The sequence below is a fragment of the Akebia trifoliata genome, chromosome 11, assembly GCF_017979445.1.
Source record: "Akebia trifoliata isolate Shusen 1 chromosome 11, ASM1797944v1, whole genome shotgun sequence".
NCBI classification, from domain to species: Eukaryota; Viridiplantae; Streptophyta; class Magnoliopsida; order Ranunculales; family Lardizabalaceae; genus Akebia; species Akebia trifoliata.
In genome coordinates, this window is record NC_141385.1 from 5,803,655 (window position 1) to 5,831,370 (window position 27,716).

At 34.2% G+C, this 27,716-nt stretch overlaps 1 protein-coding gene across 3 annotated transcripts; it reads left to right on the forward strand.

The window, feature by feature from the left end:
* The first annotated feature begins 12,940 nt into the window (after positions 1-12,940).
* On the forward strand, positions 12,941-25,635 carry LOC147390566 (agamous-like MADS-box protein MADS1). 3 transcript variants are annotated; one of them, XM_086458240.1, is made up of 9 exons: positions 12,942-13,100; positions 13,572-13,808; positions 21,173-21,254; positions 22,756-22,817; positions 22,902-23,001; positions 23,112-23,153; positions 24,151-24,192; positions 24,396-24,562; positions 25,361-25,635. In XM_086458240.1, the coding sequence occupies exons 1-9, from the start codon at positions 13,069-13,071 to the stop codon at positions 25,362-25,364; spliced, it is 768 nt and encodes a 255-aa protein (XP_086314366.1). In that variant the 5' UTR covers positions 12,942-13,068; the 3' UTR covers positions 25,365-25,635. The 3 variants fall into 3 exon arrangements, with proteins under 3 accessions (XP_086314367.1, XP_086314366.1, XP_086314368.1); XM_086458242.1 differs by lacking the exon at positions 12,942-13,100 and adding an exon at positions 13,266-13,408; XM_086458241.1 differs by lacking the exon at positions 25,361-25,635 and having other exon boundaries at positions 12,941-13,100; positions 24,396-24,566.
* The last annotated feature ends 2,081 nt before the right edge of the window (positions 25,636-27,716 follow it).

Genomic DNA, 27,716 nt, shown 5'->3' on the forward strand with positions numbered 1-27,716 from the left:
CTCGAAACCCGGAGAGAAGAAAATCTACATAAGCCTCTACAGAAGATTAAACACAAAACAAAGCCAATGTCAAAGCATCCTTCCCAGTCGATAAAGCGCGAAGCCCGGAGAGAAGAAAAGCTACATACATCATCACTATTCTTGTACTTGACTGTTAATCAGAGGAAACACTGAGATCTGTATCCACTTTTCATCAAAAATCAATAAAATCATTTACGATCTTATTTCACGAATCTCGAGGTAGATCCGTTGAAATTTGTTGTCGACAGACGCAACTGAGAGTGGAGTGGAGAAAATCTCAACACTCTTCAAGCATAAAAGTTGAAAGATTCGAACCCATGACTCATACAAATCTAACACTTTGATATCATGTTGACAATCATTTAATCCAAAAGATTGATTTATTGAAAAAAGGAAAAATTATAAATATAAGAAACTCACGGGACTTAATTGGAGTATGTTGCACCCGAGAGTGGAGAAAATATACACTCAACAAGCTCTTATTTGATCCCAAATCCCGATCCATATTTAATAATCATACCCGTTTCACAACCTCAAAAAGACTTTCCATCTTTTTGAAATGACATGGATCTTGTACCCCGGCCCAGGTGTTGGTTAATTCCTTGCGGCAGCATTTATCCATTGATGTGTAAATTTACTATGTGCTAAAGTTCTGTACCCATGTCAACCCTCAATGCTGCTCCATATGTAGCAATTATTTTATCCATTTTGTAGAAACCATTTTGCCTGAATAAAATTACATGAAATAAATGAGTCTCTCTCTACTGATTTTAAGTTTAAGTGAAGTTCACGTAGGCTACTTACCCTAATGTAGGCCATGGATAGACTTGTACCAATCTTTTTCCTCTTATTCTAGGTGGGTCCTACTATAAGCACAAAAACTCACCTCACATTATTTATTGGAGATCCAAAGTCCAAACCCATCTTACCTTTTACCGCCACTTCTCATTATTTGTGGTCCACCCATCCCCAAATGAAAGCTTGTGGTCCTCTGTCTTGTGTAAAGGGCCAACACCAAGGAGAGGGGCTTGTACTTACAAAACAGTTTTGATCCCTTTTTTATTTGTAAACAAAGGGAAAAGTCTTAGCTCAGATACGTGAAGAATGTGAAAAACAATAAAAGTGGGAGCCCATGTTCTTTGTCTTTTAACCTAAATTCCTTAAATAATGGGTTCTTCTTTAGTTTTGTTTTGCTTTTATTGGTGTCAGTCAAATTGGTTAAAAACTCATTTGTTTTGCTTATTTGGGTGTGAAATTATGATAGAATGTATTAAATTTGTTTTGGATTATAAAGAAAAATTACATAATTGTAGGGTTGAAATGACTATTGACTGCATGTGCTAAGTTCCTCGATCCAACTTAAGCTTACTGAATAAGGAATGCGAGAATAAACCGAATTTCTTCATTAAAATATTTCTTCTAATCATCATCTACGCCTTATTTCAAATATTAGGTTCTACTTCGATGGACCACATTGGTCCGAGTGACGAACCTGTGAGCAAGGATTTGTCAACCTCAGCCCCATTTTATATGTTCAACTCTAGCTTAACTCCACGATGAAGGTGAAGCCCAAACCAAAGCCCCTTGTGTGCCTTTCCTTGCATTAAACTCTATTTCCTAACCGTATATGCCCACATTCTGCATGAAACAAGCCCATTAAAATGTCTATTTTCATCCCTCTCTTTTTTTTTTTTTTGGTAAGAACCTGTAATATATTATAAACAATTTTCTTTTTTGGTAAAACTTAAATAATCTAATTAGACCACCTCACCAGCTGGAAATTGGAGCTTGTAGGCCCAATGCATTTTGCATGATTTAGGGTACTACTTTAATCAGGATGAAAAGACCCGGCCTGACCCATTAAAAGTCTGTTCTTCAACACCACAAGGCCGGCCATTAACAATTCTTATGAAAAGGTCTACGTATTAAAGAACTAAAGTCATCCCTTCAGTTGCCTAAATTTATAAAAATGTGAGATGAATTTACTACATCTTTTTGTTTGATTCTTTAAAATAGTATGAGTTTTAATTAATGGAGCAGCTCAACAAGTTGGGTCTGGATCAAGGTTAACCCCAAAACCAACCCGAACTTTAGTTCAGCTAACCAAGCCTGGGCCCAACCTGACTCTTGCCATGGATAGTAAATCTGTGCCCAACCCCAAGTCGGTTTGTCTAGGGTTGAGTCAAGTTGGTTGAATGGGGTGAGAGGACATATCAAATGTAACTTGTCAATCAATAGTATCTATATGATAGTAGTTTACTAGTTTAGCAACTTACTAAAAGTAGGCCAATAGCTAATTGTAGGCTATATTTATTAGAATCGTGATAATCTAACGAACTTTTTTGTACACTCCCCTCACAAAACCATGGATCCATTGCTCCAGGATACCCAAGGACAAATAGTTATGGTTTTATATGGTTCTGTGAAGAGAGTATATAAAAAAGAGCGTCAGATTATCACGACTCTATTTATTTTTAATAAATACATAGATATTTATTATGATTGTGACTGAGTTACTTATTATCATGACTAGTTTTAGGCGAATAAAATTAAGGGGTTTTGGTTATAGATTAAAAATGATGGTATTTAGGTTGTTTTTTGTAAGTCTAGAAAAGAATAACTATGTCAAAGAGAGTATGTCATCCGTTTAAAAATTCACCAAAATGTAGAGGGTGTCTAATCACCCAAAACATCGGGGAGTGGGTAAGGGGAGCAAGATCAAAGGGGGTATCTCATTATGTTGAAAATGTAGCGGTTATCTAAAATATTCAATAGAAAGTAGAGAGTTGTCTAAACTAAATCACCAAAAAAATTAAGGGGAAGGGGAGGAGTTGGGCAGGCGGAGAAGGGGGAGGTATCTCATATAGTCACCAAAACATAAAGGGGTGTCTAAATCACACAATAATTTGAGTACTCCTCGATGAGCTCCAATCTTGGAATATATGAGTTGCGCTGGAGTAACATTGAAACTGACATTGTTTGGGACATTGGTTTGCACATAACCATAGATGCTTCTCACTCGTTTCTCGATGGAAGCATCTATGGTACTATAGACACATCCACATCAGCAATGTCTGAAACGATGTCAATTTCAATGTTACTTCAATAGTTTCCTATTTATAGGATCGGGTTCAATAAACATCATTTTAGACAAAGTTTCGTCTTATATGACTAAAAAGTTTCATAATGGGCTCATAGAGATCATCCTCACAACAACAAAAAATCAGCTCATTCTGAAACTTCTAACCCCATGTAAAGTGGTTACAAATTAACGGTAAAAAAATAATGGTTCACGATTCTTCAACTTATAAACTTGGGTTAGAAATTTCAAAATGGGTTGATTTTTTGTAAGGATGATTTTCTCACCATAGAGATCATCCTCACAAAAAATCAGGTATATATATATATATATATATATATATATATATATATATATATATATATACATAATCATCCTCACAAAAAACCAAGCCATAATATATATATATATATATATATATATATATATATATATATATATATATATCAAGAATACATCACATATCCTCACAATAGATCTCAATCATTGGATTTCGTATTTTATGGGTTAGAATTTTTTTTATTTTTTATGAGTCATTATTGTGAGCTATTGATCTCTCTTTAGACCTAAATCCTATATGTAAATATGGGTAACGTTGAAGTAACATTGTGGGGGACATTTCTGACGTGGAAGTGTGTAGGAATCATAGATGTTTTTCATCGTTACTCCAACACGACTTTATAAATATCGAAAGAAGGTTGGGACATCCAAGGGTATGAGATCCTTTCGGGTTCCAAACTTTGGGCTCTTATTCATTTTTCTTATCAAATAATTTGCAAATGATTTCATTAAAAAGAATTGTATGCATGGGGCATACACTACGAGTGCAATGGGAATGTTAAATTTGTAGTCCCCATCATGTCTCCAATACAATATCTCTGACCTTTGGGTAATAAACTTGTAATTTGTATTTTCTTTCTATTTTGATATACATATATTATATTTATTTAAGAGTTGTGATAATCTAACTCCCCACAAGGCATATTCAAAATACTCTCTTGACATGGCATGTGCTAGAACCATAGGTTTTATGCATCGCGATACACATCCACATAAAATCTATGGTGATGTGTAGATGTGTATCACAAGGCATAAAACCTATGGTTCTAGCACATGCCACGCTAGGAGAGTATTTTGAGTATGCCACGTGGGGGAGTTATAAAATCATTACTCTTTATTTAATTCAAAGTTCTTCTCATTCATTTTGATTGAATTATTTTAGTTGCTTAAAACAATATGTTCATTGCACCGATACAAAAAATCAATGTGTTCTTTGCAATTGACACTCAAGGGTTGAGTAAAAAGAATGAATAGGTCATAAAAGAAAAGATTATTTATTTTTAATTAGAGAACAACCTTGGTATGAATGAATGCAGGATGGGATTGAATTGGCTAAGATCTCCTTTCCAACTTTTCATATACATTAAGAACTTGATTCTTAGTTGTAGTTTAGAGGTAGCAATTTAATGGGTTCACATTAAAGAAAAAGACTCAAATCGTGAGCCTTACATTTGACAATCTCCCCAGTGACTATTTATAAAAGGTAAGTTCTCTAATGATTATAAAAGTTTTTGGTATTTTTAAAATATTGTTATTATCGACACAATTATCATATAATGTTGATAAAATATCATCAAATTGTTAATTCAACGTTAGCAACATTTTAAAAATATGAATTTTTTTTTTTTTTTTTTTTAACTATTTGAAAATTTGCCCATTTATAAATTTTTCTAATAATTAATATTATAATTTGTTGATGGAAAATGAAAACATGAGAAGAGGAAAGTACGATTATGATTTCTTCAGGGCATTAATGGTATTACATAATACATGATGTAATACTTCGTCATTCAACCTTTTTGAAGTCCAATAAAGATACTCCAAACACAGTTTTCCTACGTATCAGTGCTGTCCATATGGGATTAGTACAGGGTTTGCTGGGGATTCTTTTCTGCTCGGGGTACCTCGAATCTAACTGTCTGTGTCGTGGAGTGCCGCAAACATTGGCTGAGAAGAGGCTAGTGTTTTCCAAGATATTATTACCTTCCAAGCGGTCTCTTCATAGTCAAATCAAGATACATACACTACCTAGTGGCGCTGCCGCAGGCGGGTGAGCAAAGGTTGACTCCAACAACCTCGCGTCATGTGTCGGCATAGTTAGTTTGCATTTTGCCTCTAGTATATGGGAAAAAAAATAAAAATGCCCATTCAAATCGGATTGAATGTGGGTATTGATATTGACCGATCCAATCTGCCCGAATTCAAATTTAATATAATTATATTTTAAAATTATTTCTTATCTTGATTTTTTTCACACTCATAATTTATATTTCAATATGAATGTTTTCGTTATCAATGTACTTCTACTTACTTAATAATATATATATATATATATGAGATGAGATTATATGGACTGAAAGACTATCTATCACTATGGACCACATGCCAATGTGTTATCCAAAACCACCATCAAGTGCTACGTGTATGTAGAGCATACAATTTTATGAACTTCAAAATAAAAAATTGAAAAAAGAGATATTTTACACTGATAGATTTAAAATTTAAATATGAGAATTCTAATTTTAAACTCAAGATCTAGCCCAATTTTTTTTCAAACCCATTCTAGACCACAAATCAAGAGGGATGAGATGTCGATTGGACTCATGTGGTAGTCTACATGGCTCAAATGTGGACCTTGGTCCATATTCTACATGGTCCCCCAATCTATGTAATCTTTTTCCTATGCATATACACTAAAATTTTCTCGTGCCTACAACATGAGCATCCTCGTTAAGGTAAATGAGAAAGTTTAGTAAAATTAGAGGGATATTATTGAAAATATGAGAGGAGGAAAGACAATAAAGTTGAAAATGAATAAAAGGAAAAAAATAAAGTAGGATTGTGTAACGTCTCAATTTTTAACCCTACAAAACTCTAGTAATTACAGTTGTAAACAACCCAATTTGCCCCTCTAAAAAAGGCCCATAAAAATATCTTTTTTACAATCAAAAGACTTAAGAGTCTAATTTTCGAAATTCCCATAATAAAATGACTTAAAGCCTTTTAATTGGCCCATGAATTTACACGTACTTTTGTGAATAAGAAATGCAAGAAATTATTAACCCTATAATGACAATTAGGGGTCTAATTTGGTCCAGTTCAAATCGATAGCTTTGGGGTGGTTTAGAACAAGTTGTGATTCAATTCCAGGTTACGAAAATGGAGAACCGATCAATTTGGTTCGGTTCTAAGATCAAGCTTGTATAGAACCGAATCAAACTGAGAACCGAATACTTATGCAATAAATAAATATATATGTATATAATGATTATTATGAATTATTTTAGGAGTTAGGACATAGATTAATGATCTTTTATGGATAAACTAGAGATTTTTTCTAGATAGATTAGTGATTTATTGTATGAAATTTTATATTTATTTTTTCATTAAAAGATGTTACTTACAATTTATAGAATATTGACAACCCACAGAACTGAACCAAACTGACTTTAGTTCGGTTTGGGTTGGTTTGGTTCCAATGGAATTTGGTTTGGTTCTAGTTTTTATTTAGTGGAACCAACCTATATCTGTCGGTTTGAGGTGTTTGATTCCAATTTGACCTCAAACCGGACCGAGTTTCACCCCTAGCAACGATCATGGGTTGGCCGTCATTATAAGATTAATAATTTAAAAATAGGAAAAAATGCCTACAAACAACTATTGATTGCTTGTTTCTATACGGTTAACAATTTAAAATAATAAAAAAATTAGAAAAAAAAATGTCGATAGGGATGGCCAAAGAATGGTCCATGAGAAAGATTTTGATTTCCAAAAGGAAAAGAGAAAATAGCAGGGGAACCAAAGCATGGTAAGCCCATTGACTAATAATGCATTGGAGAGATATGAAGTCAAAGATGAGACTATTTTGCTCGAGACCATAAAAACGATATGATTTTGGGTAGGTTGTATATCCTTTTACATATGGAACATTACTATTGTGTAACAAATTTGGAGAGATTTTCTCTAAGTTGCATCTACAAATAAGGCATACAAAAGATATTGGGAGATTTTCTCTCAGTTAAAGCTAGCCCAAAGATGAAATAATCCATATTCAGTCAATTAGGTGACTCAGTGTTTTTTTCTTTTCTTTTCTAAATAATTAGGTTACTCATAATTAAGATTCTATGTTTTTATTTTTTCTTTTTTGTTGTTGTTGTAAAATTGTACTTTTTGCTAAAACATCAAAGGTTTGGGTCTGGATCAGAATCAATTTGACAAGTAGTCTATTTCATAACTTATTGATTTGGAAACAACAATCTCCCAGTCCAATAAAGAACAAAATGTGAGATGACAAGATCCCATTAGGGTTGTTGCACCTTTTCTCAAATCTTGTTATGATGCTTTAGGAGTTGATCCTTCCTACATCCTTTTCCCTAAAATAATAGAACGTGCTCCCAAATTTTTGAGCCCGCTCTATATGAAAAATATCACTCTATTGATAATATTGAGTTTATTTTTCTTAAACAAGAATTTTCTTTATTTCTTTAATTCTTTATGTCCTTAAAAATAATTATTACAATGAAATATTGGTGCTTTTTGCAACTAAAGGATTACAATAACTTGATACTAGAAAAATTAAAATATTATAACAATTACAGGATATATTGGAAATCTTCAAAATAGAAGAAATTGCAATTGTTAAAGACTTACTACTACTAGCACCACTGATAATAATAATAGTTGTAGAAAATGTTGTCAAACTGTGGGCATGAGGTGGGTAAAAATATAGCTAAGTTATGACCCATGGTAGTGTTTTCATGACCCACTTTAGTTAGTTAAAATAAATTTACTTTCTTATAAAATATCATTTTTAAATAATGAAAGAAGTTTTTCTTTTGAAATATGAATAATACAAAAAGAAACGAACCATGCTCTAAAAGGGATCCACGATAAATATTTTTGAACTTGAGTCGCGATCGAGAACGATGTCCCGTTCCAATAACAATGTTAGGTGTCTACATGGCACATTTTTATTGGAGTTCAAACACATTGGGTTGTGTGCACAGCTTGGTTAAGGGGACCGGATCCTCTGTGGTACTTTTTTCTTGAGGCTCCCTGTAGTTTGGATGGGCAGTTGATAGAGTGCCACATGGTATAGAGACCAAAATCCATTTGTGAAATTTTCAAGCTATAGTAACCATTCATTTGAAATTCATATCATCAAATTGAAGAAGATGTGTTTTTAATTTTTGTTTCCCAGATCTGATCCAAGTCATGATCAATACATGACTGATGTATAGATTGTGCTTTTCATCATTATCTCTCTACCATTGATGGAGTACTACAGGGAACTACAGGAAAATGGTACCATAGAGGATCCGCTTCCTTGGTTAAGAGCCCTAGGTGTTTCAAATTCCAACAACAACGTGCCATGTAGACACCTTACCTTATGCTCTTGCTCATGCACATATTCCATGCTCTAGTCACTCGGTTCTTTCCCATACTAGCACGTGCATAGCATGTCCTTTCCCTAGTAAATGTACAACAAGAAAATGAGCTAGTTCACTTTAGAACCTCTCAAACTTACTCAAAGGAGTGTGTCCCCACTCTCTTTGGTTCCCTAACATTCTTCTGTTTTCCTTTTCTCCATCAATGCTCCTTTTTTTCTTCTCTATTAAATTATCAAAATGGCACAATAAAATTTAAAAAATTACCAAAACAGCACACCATTCATTTTAATTCCGAGCGGTTAATTATTGGTAAATCACCCCCTTTTTTTTATTATTATTTTTTTTTTATAATAACCGGGTATACCTATAGACAGCAGACCAAGCCCGTATCTGGGCCCGCACATCACACGCACCGGGCAAGTGAGGGTGAGCCCTTGCTGGTGGCCCTGAGAAATTATTGCTCATACTGGCTAACAAACTCACAACCTACGGACTTTCATCGCTTATCGGTTCAAAATTTCCGTTAAGCCAACCTCTCGGGTTCACCCTATTTCTTTTCTATAATCATTGCAACAAATTAGGGAAAAGAAGAATATAAAGAAAGAGAAAAACAATTGGGGACATCCATCATATTTGAGGTTGACCATAGGTTTGTTTAAAAGGTTAGCAAGAAGCAAGACTAGAATGTACAGGTTAAAAAAAAATGAGAAATTCTATTGGAACTCAGACTTTTATTTACTACACCTCAATTACTTAAATTGTTTATCACTTCCCAACCATTAACTCACGCATTCCATTTAAAACAGGAATTAACATTTCCGCATCAAAATTTTCTTCATAATACTTGCACAAGATAAAAAAGACACGAATTGCCACCATTGACAATGTATAACCCATCAAAAAGAACAAGTTGACATCAACAACGATTGTCTACTCTCACCTATTGATGTTGATCTCGTGCTCTTCTCCCTTCATATCTCTCCATCAAAGAGAATAAAATATCTGACCTGGCGACTTTCTTTCATGAAGAGAGAGAATGACATTCTCACCCTATTAATTTTTAATTTTTTAAATTCAGTTGGGGTGCCAATAGAAGTTCTAAACAATATACAGGATGTTTTATAAAATTGGTCAAATATTTTGCAAAAACTACGGAATCAGCCATGTTTATAATATTTATCAAAATGGCCACATACCTTCATAATTCTTTATTTTTACTCGAATGATAATATATTGTGCGATCTCATTTGCTATTTACTTATTTTCCTTTCCCATGAACCTACACTCAAAACATGGGCATAAAGGTAATCAAATTGTCTCAATTGTTCATCACATAAAAAAATTTCATAAAAGAAAAATAATTATGTAAACGGGTATATACCATGCATTTTTATAGATATTAAAAAATTGGCAGATTCAATAATTTTGGAAAAATTCAAAGTTATTTTAGTAATTTCTTCAAATATATATTTACTTGTATTAAGATGAATGAGATAATATCATTACCATTATGCCTCTTTGGTGTAAGATCAAGTTAGGATTATAATCACAATTATAATTTTCTAATTAGATCAAGTATTAGTGAGTATTATGTAATTAGAGAATGTCTTAGTCAATTAGGATATTAGGGTTCATCCATAAGCATTCCACCTAAATCTTACTATAATCCAAGACATAGCTTAAGTCCTAACTCATCATCGTAAAAGATACACTGGTACTGATATGATTTATATCATTCCCTTAATACAACACCCTTTATTCTATAAAAATGCATGGTAAATTCTCGACACACGAAAGAAAATTTTCGCATTTCTTATCTCTAGATTCACAATTTTCATTTCTTCCTTGTTTTCTCCTTCAATTGGATTAATTTATATGAAGATTAATCTAAATAGAATTTAACATTTTTTTATATTATTAAAAAAGATTTTGATAAATTCCAATAAATTCTTACTTAGTGTAGTGATGAGATTTCTTAAAAGAATCATGGGGATCATGGTCTTCTTCCTCCTAGGAGAGCGGCATTCTCGTTTTTTTGCTCTTATGGACCAAAAATGCCTCAAACTTTAGGGAAGCTAGAACTCCTTGGATCATCACGTGGGAGATTTAGCTTATTAGAAATTCTACAATATTTGATGGTGTGTTTAGATCAGTGGTTGGAGTTAAAAGAAAGATTGATGCTTGGCTATTTGAAATTTAAAAAAACCTCAGGTTTTCATTGGTATATCTAAGATCCTCTCTGTTAAGTGGAGCAGGCCGCCCTCTAGTTGGGTTACGCTAAATATTGATGGTTCGAGCTTGGGAAACCCGAGCGCAACTGGAATGGGTTGTGTGATTCATGATCATGAAGGATGTTTGATAAAAGCTTGTAGTGTTTTCTTAGGCCAAGGAATGAAATCTCTTGTTGAATTTCTCGTTATGTTGCACAGGGTGCAGCTCATTAATCTCAATGACAAGAAGTTGTTAATAGAATCAGATTCATCCCTTCCCGTTGGAGCTTCCAAACGTGGGAGATTCCCTTGGTTTCATAAGCACATTGTAGCTAAGTGTCTGCTTTTACTTAGTGAAGTCGAATGGGACATAAGGCATGTCTTCAAAGAAGGGAATAATGTAGCTGATGCATTAGTGGTTTATACCTCTTCATCTTGTTCTTCCGAGTCTTTTGACCTTGTAAATAATCTTCCTTTAGTGGTAAGATGGGCTTTTATTGGAGACCAATTAAGTCTTCCAAATACCTGAGTTTTGTAATCCTCTTTTTAATATTATTGCTTGATTAACAAAATAAAATGTCCAAGGGACTAACCTAGTTTATGTCTTGGAAATAAGAAATAACAAAATTTTACCAAATATGGTAGTAGATGGCACAAATGTTGTTCTCACCACCACGAATAATCTCAAGTTCCAAACTTTATGGCCTTCTATTACAAGTATCATTTGGCTGAAGATGGGTCAAACCATATTGGACCTACAACGATCTAAATAAAACCTTTTTCTTGATCGAAATGGTAATCCAATTTGAAATGTTGAATGAGCAAAACTATTCAAGTTTAAAGTCATGTAGACAATACTTTTGTGCCATAAAAGAATAGTAAAATTCTAATTTCTAAATACAAACAGCACAACTATGTGGGTTGTATAGAGGATGTGAATGCAGATATATAAGGCTTTAGATGATGCATGGAATGAGAATGATAGGGATCATGAGGTGGATCTGAAATCCCACCGAAACAGAGAAGACATCTATTCAAGGATCGTTGCGTTGGTCAAAGAGGAGAAAGATGAAGGAAAAGGAGTTGCATGAGAGAGAGAGAGAGAGAGGGTTAGAAAGTGAGCCCTTCTCCTTTATTTCCCTAGAAGCTTATTTATAAGTGGCATGAAAAGATTGAAATGCACATTACTCTCATGTATCCAATGACCTGCAATACAATGTATTTATTAGATAAAATGCACTAAATGAGCAATCATGTAGACCATATATATTCATGGTCAATTCACATGACACACACTTGGACTGATTCATTTTACACTATCTCCTGAAGTTACTTATGTGACACACATTTAGTTTCAGAATTAGCTCAAGCAATTGTCGAGTTTGGAACCCTCGTCATAAATATTTTTTTTTAAAGATAGTATACCAAGATAAATTCCTCCATAAACTTACATCCACACCTATCAACATTAGACACGCTAATTAAATTCCAAGTGTAGAGGTAAATAATGAAGTCCATAAAGGATTGTGATATTCAAGTATTGAATAATATGCTTGATTTTTTGTTAACGTTTGTTATTGTTGAAGCATGCATAAATTGACCAAGAGAATTAATCCTGTACGCTCTGTCGAGCCTCATAAATGTCAAAAATGAATTTTGTAAAATTTTGGTATGAAGTGATTGAATAATTTCAGATGAAATGTGTTGAGGGCAGCGTACAATCAACAATTTTTAAACAATCAAGTAAATTACAAGTAAACTTGTAGTGATACAGTTTATCTCATGCACCTCTATGCTCTAATATCAAGTCTAGGCCAAGTCAGGCTTACACGAGTGAGTCATCTCTGTCGGCAATCACAAATGAACAAGGGAATGGAGTGAGGGTGGCATGTTGGAAAACAATCTAGTGGGAGTGGCATACTTGCTTGGAGGATCCAACCAATGGTTCTCAAATGAAAATTGGATCTCAAAATGCAACTTAGAATACTCAGTGACACTGACCCTTTGTTGCCATAAATGAGCAGAAGAATGGGAAAAGGAAGGGCAGGGCATCACATGGGGTGATGGGGGCACCTTAACACTTACACAATTATACAATGCAACCAAACAAACAAAAAAAAGAGAAGTCATAATCTTTTTTTTTTTTTTTAATAACAAAAGCTAACTCAAAACTCAAAAGAACTGAAAACATGAGATTTGTTTTTGTTATTCTCCTCTTCTATATTAACTTTGAGTGCAACTTAAACCAAAAACGTCTCATTCACACTATTAATTTTTTTCTTCCCATAAGTCTCTTTCTCCCTCTCCAATGCCCCATCCATCATACACATCCAATACCTGGTAATGGATTCTCTCTCTCTCTCTCTCTCTCTCTCTCTCTCTCTCTCTCTCTCTCTCTCTCTCTCTCTCTCTCTCTCTCTCATAAGGGTGTAACAAGTCCCCCTCACCTACTTACCTTTGTTCTTAAGTGTAACAGAAATACAGAAAACAAGAAGATGAGTATGGGTTTATAGTTTTAGGTTCTATTTCAAGACTATAAGTATTTACCCATCTGCTAAAACCAGCTCATATTCCATTTTCTCCATCTCTCTTGTGCACAGAGAAAGAAAACTTATTGAAACTGTTTTTCCTCCTTGTTTCCTTAGTGGGTTAGTAATCAAAAACCTAAAGAAAAAACATATATTCTCTCATAATTCCATGCCTTCCCTCTTATGGATTCATCGATTTCTAGTACTAATTCTAATTCAGGCCTAAAATTGTTCTTCTTTGTTAACAGAATTATGAATTTTGTTTTGCTTTTTTTTTTTATAGCTTAACCACGGATTTTCCAAATCGAGCACCCGTGGATTCCGATCCCCAAAGAAAAATGGGAAGGGGAAAGATCGAAATTAAGAGGATCGAAAACACGACGAATCGTCAAGTCACCTTTTGTAAACGTCGCAATGGGTTACTCAAGAAGGCTTATGAATTGTCTGTACTCTGCGATGCTGAAGTAGCCCTCATCGTCTTCTCCAACCGTGGCCGCCTTTACGAGTACGCGAACAATAGGTATTACTTTCTTCTCTTATACACACACACACACACACACACACACACACACACACACACACACACACATACACACACAAGCATCTCTTTAGATCCATAACTGTTATATACATCTCCCTCTATATAAGAGTAAAATTTTTGAAAATAGGGAAAAACCCACGATTTCCCCCACAAAACTTGGCAGTTGGAACACCCCTCAATAAGAAATTTTTTCTTTCTTTCCTTAGTTAAGATCCTTAGATTCTCTTTGTTTGTTATGTAGTTTAGGCCTACATATATTGTTTTCTTATTTTTATTTTATGTTAAAAAGATTTTTTTTTTTAAAAACTAGATCTTAAAGGGATCTTTAACCATAAGAGCTCAATCATTTTGTACAGTTCAGATCGTAGTTCTAACAAAGATTCACTTGTCTTTCTTCTCTTCTCTTCTGTTTTTCCTTGAATGTGCTTTTTTTTTTCCATGTTCTGGTTACTTTTCAGTTCTTTGTTTAGGTAGATAGATCTGTTATAGATAATAGGAATATAACTATGTAGGAATAAATGGTAGTGAGTTAAGAGGATGTTTGCTGATCTTGGAAATTCATCCTCATTTGCATCTCTCTTCCACTGTTTTTAGCTTTGCTTTGCTATTTCTTCTCTTTTCTTTCATTTTATGCTTCATTCCCTCTCTCTCTCTTTCTCTCACTGTTTCTAGTTTACCCAAAAATTTTCTCTTTCTCTCTCTACTTCATGTCACTCTTCAGTCTACTCAAATAAAGCTGTCATGCTCTCATTAGCCCATTTTCTACATCACTTGACACTTCCTTAATAAGATGTCATTTCAACTAAAAAGAAAGAGAAAATGAGTTTTACTATCAAAAGAAGATTAGGGTTTCAAGATTTCAAATGGGTTTCTCTTTAAACAGACTAAAAAAAGTCCTTCCACCAATCAAATCAAGATTAGGGTTTATAAGCTTCATAGGTCTTCCTTGTTTTTGACGGTTTTACCCTTATAGACTCTAGTAGCTAGGTTTGAAGGCGAAGGAGGAAGGACACATGTTTATTTAATGTGGATCTGTTTGTCTTAGTTACGAATCTTTGGTCACGTCACACACGATTTTTCAGTTCTTCACTGCTGACAACAAAGCTATGATCATGATTCCTGCACTGGCCTTCTATTTTTCTTTTTTTAATTTTTTAAACTATATTTTATATTAAACCAAACTTAAGAAAAATTTTCAGTATCATCTCTATTAGCCTTAATCCTTCAATCTAGACCGTTGGATGGGCTTCAAGTGAAAGTAACAATGTCTTGGTTGTTCTTATTGGTTCTCTTTCTGTTCTTCTCATTTCCTTTAACAAGCTTCTGAACTGCTGAAGCTGAACCAATATAGAGAGCTCAGAGAGAGAGAGAGAGAGATGTACGACTACTGCGAGCCAATGGGGGGTTCTGCACTTTTAGGGTTTAGGCTTTGGATACATGGAGAGTGTGCAGAAGTTGACGGAGACAGCAAAATATATATACATCTATATATATATATATTTGAAGTTCATTGGGTGGCAATTTTGATATTTTTGGAGTTTATTGAGGTGGTTAATAGAGAGCTATTACACTCCGGGTAATTGGGAGATTTACACGTGGCGATCATCAGTAATTTTAGATTGCACATCCAATCATGTTTGGGATCTCGTGCCAACGTGGCAGAGTTCTTCCAACAGGAATTTCGATGAAACTAAGGTAACAGTTTATCAAGAACGAAAATGCTGTTTTTGTTGTATTTACAGCTAGCAGTCTAACACTCCTGACTTGTCTCTGTGGTATGCCTATTAGACTACATAAGTTTATTAGGAACCATTTATGAACCAAATCTGGACCGTCCAATCTTAGGACATGTTGACTAGAACCTGATTGAAAGTCCAGATTGGTGGAACGATCGTGACTGTTGGATCAATCTAACTCTTCCCATTAAACTTAAAAGTAGTATATATGAAAGTTAATTCCATTACATTACTATACATGAGATAAGGCCTTGAAGGACTTTTATGAAAAAAGGAATGCATGACCATTTTGTATTCTCATTTAACAAATATTGATGGCTGGTGTAAAAAATTGGGTAATGAAGGAATAAGATTCGTTTAGCCAACCCCAAATCCTTAGGATAAGGGTACGACGATGGTGGTTATGAATGGGGGATAGGGGTGTGGTGCCGAATAAGCATTCTCGTAAGAGTCACGCTACACTGACTTCGTTCCACACTATGCTGACATGGTTGTGCACAAAGACCTATAAATTTCTTTCCTCGACATACAAGGAAAGAAATACGCGATTCTTGTTTATAACTACATATATACTTATCTTTTATATATCTCGTATTTTACTTATCTTTTATATATCTTGTATTTTACATCTTATTGTTCCTAGATGCTTAATTAGCTTATCACATATAATGCTTAGCTAGAGAAAATAAATTTTAGCTCCTACATTTTTATTCTCACTAAATATTTTATTTTCAAATATCATTATTTGGTATCCCTATATATTTTCAACATTCATAACAAGGATAAACTCATAAATTTCACTTGGTGAAATATGGGAGAATATATATGTACATGAAAAGTAATGGAAATTTTTGTTTATAGAAAATATCAATTATGAATTAATATGGTCTAATTTTGAAAATTATTGTAGAAATTTGAGAAGAAAAATTATACCTTAGCAGAATAATCATTTCGAGTAAGTTCAAACAATCGAGTTACGATTGAGAGACCTGATGTTAGAACAACCAATGGATGTGGATTGTGAGAAGGAACTCAAAAGGTTTTGAATGTGTTCATGAAAGTTATCAAATTCAAAGTAGGTAAAGGGGGGAAATTTTGGAAGGTATGTTTTAGTTTAGGAGAAATCTAAATGATTGGAAAGTTAATTCCACAGCTCATATCTCGATTATCAAATTAACCCATAAAAATGAGGGTGTATGAGTATGGAAGTTGAATCATACTGGTTCAATCTCTATATGTTCCTCAATTTGCTGCCTAAAGTTAAAAAAAATGAACTAATATCCCAGCTTATATTTTAAGGGGCCATCAACTTAGTTGAGCACATTGTGCTCCACTATTGTTTTCATCACTTAATTCTCCTAAGCAAGGCAATCTCCCATTTTGCGCCTCTTTTTTTTTACTTCCCATTTCTCTGGAATTTGTCGACAAGTGATTATTTTAATTTTAATTCGTCCCAATGGTGGTAGATCTTCAAATAGGCATGTTATCACAAATAATTCCTCAATGGAAATATCTATTGCAAAAAGAGGCTATTTGATAATCAATTCTAGAGATTTCTTCAAACTATTTGAGATTGTTTTGTTGATCTCATCAGTTTGAGAGGTGTTAATTAGTGAAAGAACCACTACCTTGAAAATAAATATTATAATTATTTTTCAGACATCAAAATGTGTTAATGATTTTAGAGATAATTCCCAAATACGATGATATTTATATTTTAACCTCTAAACTTTACCCATCTTTACTATTATCTAATAAAATGTTTACAATCATGAATCTTACTTAGGATTCATCAAGCCCAAAAAAATTATCAATTCAATGTCATCCTCATTTGCATCATCATTTTCTGATACTTCTTTGGTAAAATGATCACTATCATCTTATGAATATCATCCCTCCTTATTAGTGCATCGAACAGGATTGGCTATGAGAAGGCTGAAATTTTATCCAAATTGACATTCCTTAGAATATTAAAATAATTTCAATTTTTTTTTTCATTTTTCAATTTAATTGCAAAGTTTGCGATTTAATAATGAATTTCATGATTTAATCAAGAAATCTGTAAAAGTCACGAGTTAATGAAAAATTCAAAGTGAAGGAAAAAAAATCATAATTTAATCGTGATTTTTTCAATATATTGCCGAGTTTGCTAACTAGCACTGTTGTGTGGGGGTATTTTTAGGATATGTTTTCAGTATCATGAAAGAAACAAAAGGGATATTTATAGATGGTTGTTGATGTCGACTAGTAAAGGTTTTCTCTTAAGGTAGATTTTCTTATTTTGTATTGAAAAGATAACATTAAATACTCTCTATTAGTGTTTGTATTCTTCTTTTGCTAAATATTAGAAGCTTAAGATTGTTGGGTATTATCATGACGTCGTTTATAACAATGGGAGTGAAGGTGGACAACTTTATTTTTTGGGGGGAGGGGAAGGTGTTTGGTAATCATTTTTTAAATGAGATCAGTAACTCAGTGATAGCAAGAATCAAATCATTATCTATAATTTTATCATCCAAAGACTTTACCAAATAAGCTAGCTAGCACTTGCTAAGGTGGGTTACTCAATAAAGCCAAATTATTGGATTTTCGCTAGGATTAGGTATAGATAGCTTGGTAGGTTTCGTCGGTGTTTTGGGAAGTACGTCTTGACTTCCATTACTATAATTTTCAACTTGAGTAATTAATTTCTATTTATTGGTTTGTCTGTGGATGTAGCCCCATTGTAAGTGAACCAAGTATATTTTGTGTTATGATTATATATAATGTCTTAGATAATTTTTCTATTTGTTTGCACTTGCATTACAAATTCTTGGGGTACTAGTTGCTGAAATTAACTAATTGTTTCTTGGGAAACTTGATTTTTGTAACCAATTTCATGCTTGTGAATGGCATAGCTGTAAATAAAATTAAATGGATGAACAAAACTTATCTAGCCACCTTAGCTTTTTGAGATAAGGCTTTGATGATGATGATGTTGAGTTCTTTTTTATGTTGGTGAATGGGTCTCTTGAAGACTTTTCTAGGAGTTCCAAGAGGTTGAGACAAGGGGATCTTTTGTCTCCTTTTCTTGTTTACTATTATCAATGAGGCTCTGGATAGGATGCTTAGTGAGGCAATGGAGAATGGAGATATAGTAGGTTTTTCCTCGGGACAAGAGAGGTTTATGGTATCCCTCTTTAGTTCACAAATGATTTGTTGGTGTTTGTCGGCGAATCTAGGAAGCAATTGGATTTTCTATGGGGAAATTCTCAATTGCTTTGAGGCAATTTCAGGTTTGGTTGTGAACTTTCAGAAAACTAATTAAAGTGTTTGTTGTGTGGGGTGGGGTGGTGTTCCAAGAATTCGGCTTTTGGTAGTGTGCTTGGGGAGGCAGGTGGGCAATCTCCCCTCTATTTACTTGGGTTTATTGTTGGAAGTGTCGTATAAGAGTAAGGCAACGTGGGAACTAGTAGTTGAAAATGTTAATAGAAGACTTCTCTCGTGGCAAGCAAAATATCTTTCACGGGGAGGGAAGCTGACCCTCATCAAGAGTGTTTTGGCTAGCATCCTAGTGTATTTTTTTGTTTTTATTCACTATGCCTAGGAATGTGGAGGTTGGACTGGAAAATTTGTTTTAGAATTTTATTTAGCTTGACAAGGATGATAAGAGAAAATTTCATTTGGTTAGTTGCATACTATGAGAGAAAAGACTTTAGACATCACTTTTAAATGATGTCTATAAGAAAAGGTGGTGTTTATAGGAGTGATGTCTATTCTTTGGATGAAAAAGAGCATGTAAAATGTGGTTTTTAGACACCAATTTTTCCAAAATCGATTTATAAAGATCAAACATAAATCGATGTCTAAAGTCCCGCATTTTTTTTTGCACGGTCCTGCCTGCAAAAAATACACTTTACATGTAAAAATTGATGTTTATTTAAAAGAAAGTGATGTCTAAAGTATTTTTGTAGTAGAATTGGATAGTGTGTGTGCCCAAAGGTGAGGGGGGCTAAGGAATAAGAAGACTATGTGTCATGAATCCAGCTTTGTTAGGAAAATAGCTCTGGAGGTTTGGCATTGAAGAAAAAAGTTTGTGGAAGCTAAGTTTGGGGTGGATTCCTTGGGTGGGAAAGTAGAGGCTCTAGATACCAGTTTGGGTGTGGAGTTTGAAAAGGGATTCTGAAAATTCTTACTGAGTTTTGGAAGAGAATCAGATTCAAGGAGGAGGATTCTTTTTTGGGATGATATTTGGTGTGGAGAGGCTTCACTTTTGTCTAGAGTCCCAAAGCTTTTCCAGTTGTCTACAAAGAAGGGTCTCCCAGTTGTCTCTTTCGTTCATCAGGATAGGGGGAGCAAGGATAGGCTCATGGGTTTAGAAGAAATCTCAATGACTGGGAGGTAGTCGGGGTGGCGCCTCTTTTGGCATGTCTTGATGGTGCTCTTACTACTTCGGAGTTAGGGGATGAGAGGCCGTGGATGAATAGCCGCTCGAGCATCTTTTCAGTCAGCTCTTTCTATAAGTCTTTAGTTTGTATAGTTATTCATCTGACCCTATTCAGGTACTTTGGAGTCAAAAAGTTCCCTCTAAAGTAGCTTTTTTTATTTTGTGTGCGTCGTGGCTGAAGTTTCTGAGTATAGACCAGGTTATAAGGCGAGGTTTTCCGGTTCCCAGTGTATGCTTGCTATGCATGAGAGACGAGGAATTGGCAAAGCATGTGTTGCTTCACTATGTCTAGTTGTGTCAGATTTGGGACTGTTTGATGTGGAGGGTTGCTTTCCATCTTCAGTCTTGTCTCTCTTTCAGTCCCACCAGAGTGGGGTTCTTTTTTCTTTCTTTGATGCAAAGAGATTGCTTGGAGGCTTACTCCTTTGCAATATGCTCTGGGGGATTCCATCAGTGCTTTGAAGGGAAGATGCGGATGCATCAGCATTGTCTTTATCCATTCTTTCTTGTCTTTTTTTTTTTTTTTTTCTAGTATAAGGTCTTTCAAGAATATAATTGAGTCGCTTATTTGAGTCTCTTCCTGTACTTTACGTCTAATTGTTCATCTCGACCACTTTCTTAATAAAATTTCTTTGCATTTCCTCTATGTAAACCTTCAAAGGATGGATGTAGGTGCATTTAATCATCAATAACAGGCCCCTTTTAGTTGGATGTAGGTGCATATGTTGATGCTTAGAACTTGCCCACTTGGGTTGCTCAATATTGTTAAGAACTATATATTAGTAGTATAACAAGGTTCGGCCACAAATAATAATATACTTGATCTCTAAACTTATCGATCAGGATTAGAATTAGGAATTTGATTTGAATTTGTATTGTGATTCATACGTTGAGTTATACAATTTTCTTTGGCAATAAGCATTGGATTTTCATCTGAAAATCTACAAAGAATAAAGTGATTTTGTAAAAAAATGCTAGGAGCCTCGATCCCACCTTGAATCAGGATGTACCAATTGTCCGATATATATAACTTGAATAATCAGATCATTCTCTCAACTTCTTTCTATTTTATTGTTTTATTTTTGGGATTTGATCATCAAAGTTAAGAATCAGGTTCTTAACATTCAAGGTCATTTAAGGATTCTCTATAGTCATTATATGGTTAAACTGTGGTGATGCAGTGTAAAAGCAACAATTGAGAGGTATAAGAAGGCCAGCACAGATTCCTCCAGTTCACTGTCTGTTTCAGAAGCCAATACTCAGGTAAGATTTCCAATCTTCTATTAAGCAAATATCAATTGGAAGGTATGAGAAAAGACTTGGAAATGTTTATTTTTGTTGAATTAGCATTCTCTTTATGGTGGACTGGAATTGTTTCTTTTGATTGATGCCATTTTTCAAATGCACATGTCTGTAATGTTGTTTCTTCACTCATGCTTGCTACTATAATATTTTTTTTTTAATAAAATGAACTTTAAAGATATTAGAGTATGTGGATGTTATTTTTCATAGCGGACGCAATTTTTTTTTCCAGAAGACTTTAATGATGACAAGGAAAATTAGACTTCATTTTAAAACACTACATTTCATAATGCTCCTTTGTCAATTGATGGTCCCAAATACAAGAATGTACATTTTCTTTGAGTGTTATATTCTCAAGTTCTCAATAATCAGAATGCACAATGTATCAATTTTGGCAATTCCCCTAGAGCAACAATAATCTAATATTTACCCATAAAAAACAAAACAAAAAAAAATCTGATATTTATGTAGAAAAATAAGTAATACTTCAAAAGCAACTAGGTGTTAATGTCATACACACAACCACACTACATAGCCGATATGTCTACGAAGGTCTATTATGTGATGGCTTTCACTTTGGTAATCTCTTATAGGATTTTTAAACAAGATTACGTGGCATTTGAGGTCTTTGCCAGGTCTTGGATTACCTTTCGCAAATCACCTTCCAAGCTCAAAGCTGAGACATGGTGTTGGCTCTGGTATCATTTGACACAAACCTTAAACTAATACACCGAAAACACCTAGGAGGCTTCAATGGTGTGGAAAGTTAAGCCCTTACTCTCTTTGGCATTCTCACACGGATGCCCGTTATTCACAATTTGGAAATCGTTGTGATTCATGAGTCGACTTGGTTATTTAATGTAGTCATTGTACAACTCGACTGGTTCTAACATGACCATAAAAGGAGATACTTAGTTGATCGCAACTCCTTATACTACTCATTGAACTAAGCCTAGGTGCTAAGCTATCTTTCCATCCTTCTTATTAGATTCGCTATCATACAGAATCCAACTCTTCTTTACATCTTGTTGGTCATCCTTCCTAAAAAAATGGTAGTTCTATTATTCAAATAGATCAGAGTTCCCTCTTCATTCGTTTGGCAATCCCTAGAATACTTGCTACCAAGGTTTAAAATCTCATCTCGAGGCAATAGTTTGGTTGGGAGAAAACCAAGACAACCTCGGCCGAAACATTTTGAAACAATCCAAAACATTCCCATCACTTTACCACATATATATCTACTTCTTGATCATCCATGGCTTCTCATTGCTCTTCCAACATGAACTCCCCCAAAAAACAATTAAAAAAAAATCATCTATGAATAAAATGAAATAATACACCTTCCTAAGCAAATTTTGTGACACCATCCCGAAAATGTGTACGTGTGTTACATGTCATCGTTACACCCCCAACGTTATCTATCATTGACCAAGAGATATTCTAACCCTTATGTACATCTCAGTTCTACCAGCAAGAAGCCTCCAAACTTCGTCAACAGATCGGAATATTACAAAACTGGAACAGGTGATCTTTAATGCATTTTAATTTCTCTCATTCTTATGGGACTTATATATCGGGTTCAAGATTTCATTAACGCTTAAATTACAGGCATTTGATGGGTGAGGCTCTTAGCTCTATGAGTGTTAAGGAGCTCAAACAACTTGAAAGTAAACTGGAGAAAGGCATAAGCAGAATCCGATCCAAGAAGGTATTTGTTTCTCATTTTTAGTACTAATTTCTAATTAGTCTAGTAATATTTTTCAGATTTCTTCTTTTTAGCAGAATATGCGTTCTTACTGACACATGCATTTGTTGCAGAATGAATTGTTGTTTGCAGAGTTAGAGTATATGCAGAAGAGGGTAAATAATGATTCTAAATCCTCCTACATTTGAAATTCTGGTATAAATAGTTGGTTAAATTTGTAAGTAGCCCTTTGGGTTTTGGTTAAAATTAGAGATACTCCCATGCACCCCTGGGTTTTCTAACTGATTATGTACTGACTTGACTTTGGTCTTCTCTGAAAGACTAACGAAAAGTACCGAATATCCTTGTCTTCAAACTATTGCTAAATTGAAATATGAAAATGGTAACTAGTTTAGATATACCCCTCTAGGTTTTTGTGTATATTTGGCATACCTAGGTTTTCGAAAGGGTGAAGGAGATATGGGTTCCAGAAAATCAAGTTGTAAGAGAAAAATCTATGGTTTCCAAACAAATGAAACACAAGATTTTACCCTAAAAGTGGGAGATAATAGAACTTTGGGGAATAATCAAGGGCTCTTGAGTAGAGGTTGAAGTTGGGTACTTCTGTCATTTTATGTGAGTCTATCGAAGAAGACCTGTGGGGGTATGTCACCCTTTTGAAAACCTAGGTATGCCAAATATACACAAAAACCTAGAGGGGTATATCTAAACTAGTTACCATTTTCATATTTCAATTTGGTTCACCCAACCAGACAATACAAATTGTGAAGGAAGCGGATCCTCTGTAGTACTTATTTCCTATAGTACCTCGTAGTACTTTTTGGACAGTTGAAGCAGCGCCAGGTTGAAGAAAAATAACACAATTAGGCCTTCAAGATTCATGGTCTAGATCAAATTTGAAAAAAGAAAAAGTACCATAGAGGATCCACTCCCTATTTTAAAATACTATATGGAGGAGGTGTGAGTGAAGTATACTCAACTCCTAACTCTCGATTAGGTGGTAGTTCTGTTAGTGTAATTTAATAATATAAATGTACGAATTGCTCTAGGCGAATCGCTTGCCCAAACGTGTAACGATTTTGTAGTTCACCCTTAAATTATTGAAAAGTTGATTATTAAACTTTTTCTTTTAACAAAATGAGGACTATGCAGGAAATTGATATGCAGAATGATAACATTTACCTCCGAGCAAAGGTTTGTCTCCCGCGTGCACTCTCTTTCTCTTAATATATTACGAGTAGTTTTGAGATATGGAGTATATTTGAAATACTTGGAAAATTATGAAATTCGTTTACTAGATAAAGAATATTTTTCTATTTAGGTAATAATTCTTCATGAATATGTATATGTATGTATGGATGGATGATAATAACAAAGAAATTATTTTGGATACATAGATAGCTGAGAATGAGAGAGCCCAACAACACATGAGCCTGATGCCTCCAGGGAACGAATATGAGGTCATGTCTTCTGCACCCTTTGATTCTCAAAACTTCCTTCAAGTAAATCTAATGGAGCCCAATAACCATTATTCTCGCTCTGATCAAACAGCCCTCCAACTTGGGTAAGCTTTCCTTCTCACAGTACATTTTCCTCACTTTTTTTCTTTTCTATACCTAAAGAACCATAAACCATCATCATTTAAGACATTAATTAGTGCAACACATCACACACATCCTACATTCATACATTAAAGCTGGTGCCCCCCCGCCAAAAAAAATAATAATAATAATAATAACTATAGTTCAACACAGTGAAAAAAACCTATATTTAATGGCCCAAGGCCACCGAATTTCATAAAATTCGACAGATCAAGGTGTAAAAAATTTTCATTGTCAATTTTTTTTCCGACAAATAGAAATCATCAAATTAATGGAGGATGGGAGAAATTTGATAGCTCTAAGCCGTTGAATTGGTGAACATCAAAAATTTCAGCAGCCATGGGCAGTCGAAATTTGGTTTCTAAAATTTGTGGGCTTTGCCCGGTCAAAATTTTCAGTTTTCACATGGTGCAAGTTTGATTTCAATTAAAAATTAGATAAATGAAATAGTTAATTATTATTTATATTACATTTTAAGATTTTTCCTTACGCGTCAACTTGTATCGAGCTGGCCTGACCACCACCAATAGTATTCAAAATGAAATGTCATGTTGGCAGACATAATGCAGTGATTTTGTTAGAAATATTTCTGTAATTCCCTTAATGTGCCAACTGCCAACCAATATATAAAAAAAATGCCTGGAAGCATCAGTTCCATATTATTAGGAGAACATTTATTTTAATTTGGTCCCTTAACTTAATCAATCAAAAGGACATACATAAAATATATGTCTAATTATATTCTTTTCTTTTGTGTACAGTTGATGCTCAATGGTCTCTCTCTCTCTCTCTCTCCATGAAAGCTACAAGGTAAGATGAGGGACTTAGCAATTTCTCTAAGAGAAGACTCGATATTATATTGTGAGAGGGCTTGTTTTAAGAGAAAGAATGTAAGACTTTAAACCTCGACTGCAATCCACTACACTACTATGATAGATAAGTACTACAAACATATAGGCCCTCCCCTCATTTTCTTCTGACAAATGTGTTTAAATGTCTATGTGCTTATATTAAATTTTATGTCAAGTTAGCTGAACATGCCCAATGTATGCAGTTGGTTTTTTATCACGTTTTGGGCAAACTTGCTCAATTCGACACAAATTAAATTATGGTTAAATAATCAGGTTTTTGGATCGATTTTATAGTTTTTGATCCAATCTAACATCCCAATGCAGATTGCCATAACCCGACCCACATGGGCACGGGCTGAGCTTGGGCTTTGTATCGGGTTAAATAAAATTGATTAATAAGATAACAACAAACTAAAATATAATTTTGTTTTAGATTTTATTTTAATAGTATTAATTAGATTGTTGTCATATATATTATTGCCCTTTGGAATGGAACATAGGTGCCGAATTTTAGATAAAGCACCATTGTGCATCACATCTGCACCATAAATATAAGTTATAAAATCCCAAATGTTCTAGGAGTGCTGAAATCCACTTTGTCCTAACAATTTATTTCTATAACCCAATATGTATAAGCCAAACTTTTAATTTACTGGGAGAATATCAAAGCAAACTAGTAGCAATTCTTGCGAAAAAAATCCTAACTTCATATATTATTAAGGTTAGGGTTGAATCCAACCCTACTTTGCAGGTTTGAGATCAAGGCATTAAACTGTTGGTTTTTGGAGCGGGCCCGCTGGGTATGTGAGCTGTCGTCTTAATTAATTAACCCAGGCTCAACCCGATTGATGGGCTAGCCTGGGCCAATTTATGTAGAAGATGAGTTGATCCTGGGTTAGAATATCTCAACCCAATTTCAATTAGATTGAGTTCGGGTTGAGGGTACGAGCAACACCATCCTGATGCTATATACTAATATATAAATATTTTTATATTAATTTTATTTTTTTTATTTAGCTTTTATATTCCATCTTATTATTATGACGTGTGGACAATTAGTTAATATTAATGTGAACTTTGGTTTAGTATAGTTTGTCTAAATATTCTCTCAATGATGGATTTGAAGGTTATATGTGATTTTATTTACAAGCAGTTTTATTTTTTTATGTTGTATTTTTTTTTAAATATAAAGTTTAATTTGCTAATTAAAATTAAATTAGGGTTATTCAACGATCGCAAACCATCCACAATTACCTATCTTGGACTAACTCAAACTCAACCCGATTTTAGAAGATCAAGATTGAGTTGAGATTGGGTTAGTGAGCTTAGGCCCAACGATCGGTTTGAGGGCTCTGCTACTTGGGTTGAGCCTGGGTTTACACTCCAACCTGCCAAGGTTGCAGCCTTATAAAGTAATAGCTCTAGTGATGTTGGAGTCCACTAAGTTTGACTTTAGTGTGCCATGTAGAAACATTTGGCATGATCAATACAGGGGGACAGGTATTTGTGACAACAGCTCAGATCTCATATCTCATGCCCATAGCATCAACTTTATGGAATAAAATTTATACCACCTTTGAATGTTTGTGAGTAGCCTTCTTACATAAGATTGCTAGAATAAAACATCATTTCATGGTTGATCATATAGACCATATCAAACAATATCTATATGATTCGACTAAAGCATTTTATGGTAAAAAGTCAGATACGATATTATTTACCCATGTTCCTCCAACTTAGGTTAAAGATGAAGAACTCCATAGTGCCCTCTTTGTACTCCTGCCCCCATCATGCCCTACTAGGGGGATAGCATGGCACTCGCTCAAATTGTTTTAATATTAGAATAATGCTGAAGTGACCTCAAGATTGAACCTCACGTCGCACATCCTGACGTGAAAATGTATAAGAACCATAGATGCTTTTCATCGAGATTCGAGTGTAAAAGCATCAATGGTTCTATACACTTTCATGTCAGGATGTGCAATGTGAGGTACAATCTTGAGATCACTCCAGCACAACTCTTAATATTATAAATAAATAAAAAAATTACTTTTCAAACATTAGATTTGTAGGGGATTCAGAGTTAACTGATCTAAAAATCCGGAGAAAATTTAGATTTGTAAGGAGAGAAAAGAAATCATATTAACTACACTATGTAAAAGGAACTCTGCATCATGTAAGGGTACTTTTATAATTTAAAATTTAAAAATAACTAACCTCAAAATTTGCTTCAAAAATATTTACTTAGGACTGTCTACGTACAAGT

Excerpts from the sequence above, each read along its gene's own strand:
- LOC147390566 (XM_086458241.1), top strand. The coding sequence starts at position 13,069 with ATGCCCCATCCATCATACACATCCAATACCTG. Across the intron at positions 21,255-22,755 it reads TTTCAGAAGCCAATACTCAG|TTCTACCAGCAAGAAGCCTC; the intron begins GTAAGATTTCCA and ends TGTACATCTCAG. Across the intron at positions 22,818-22,901 it reads ATATTACAAAACTGGAACAG|GCATTTGATGGGTGAGGCTC; the intron begins GTGATCTTTAAT and ends CTTAAATTACAG.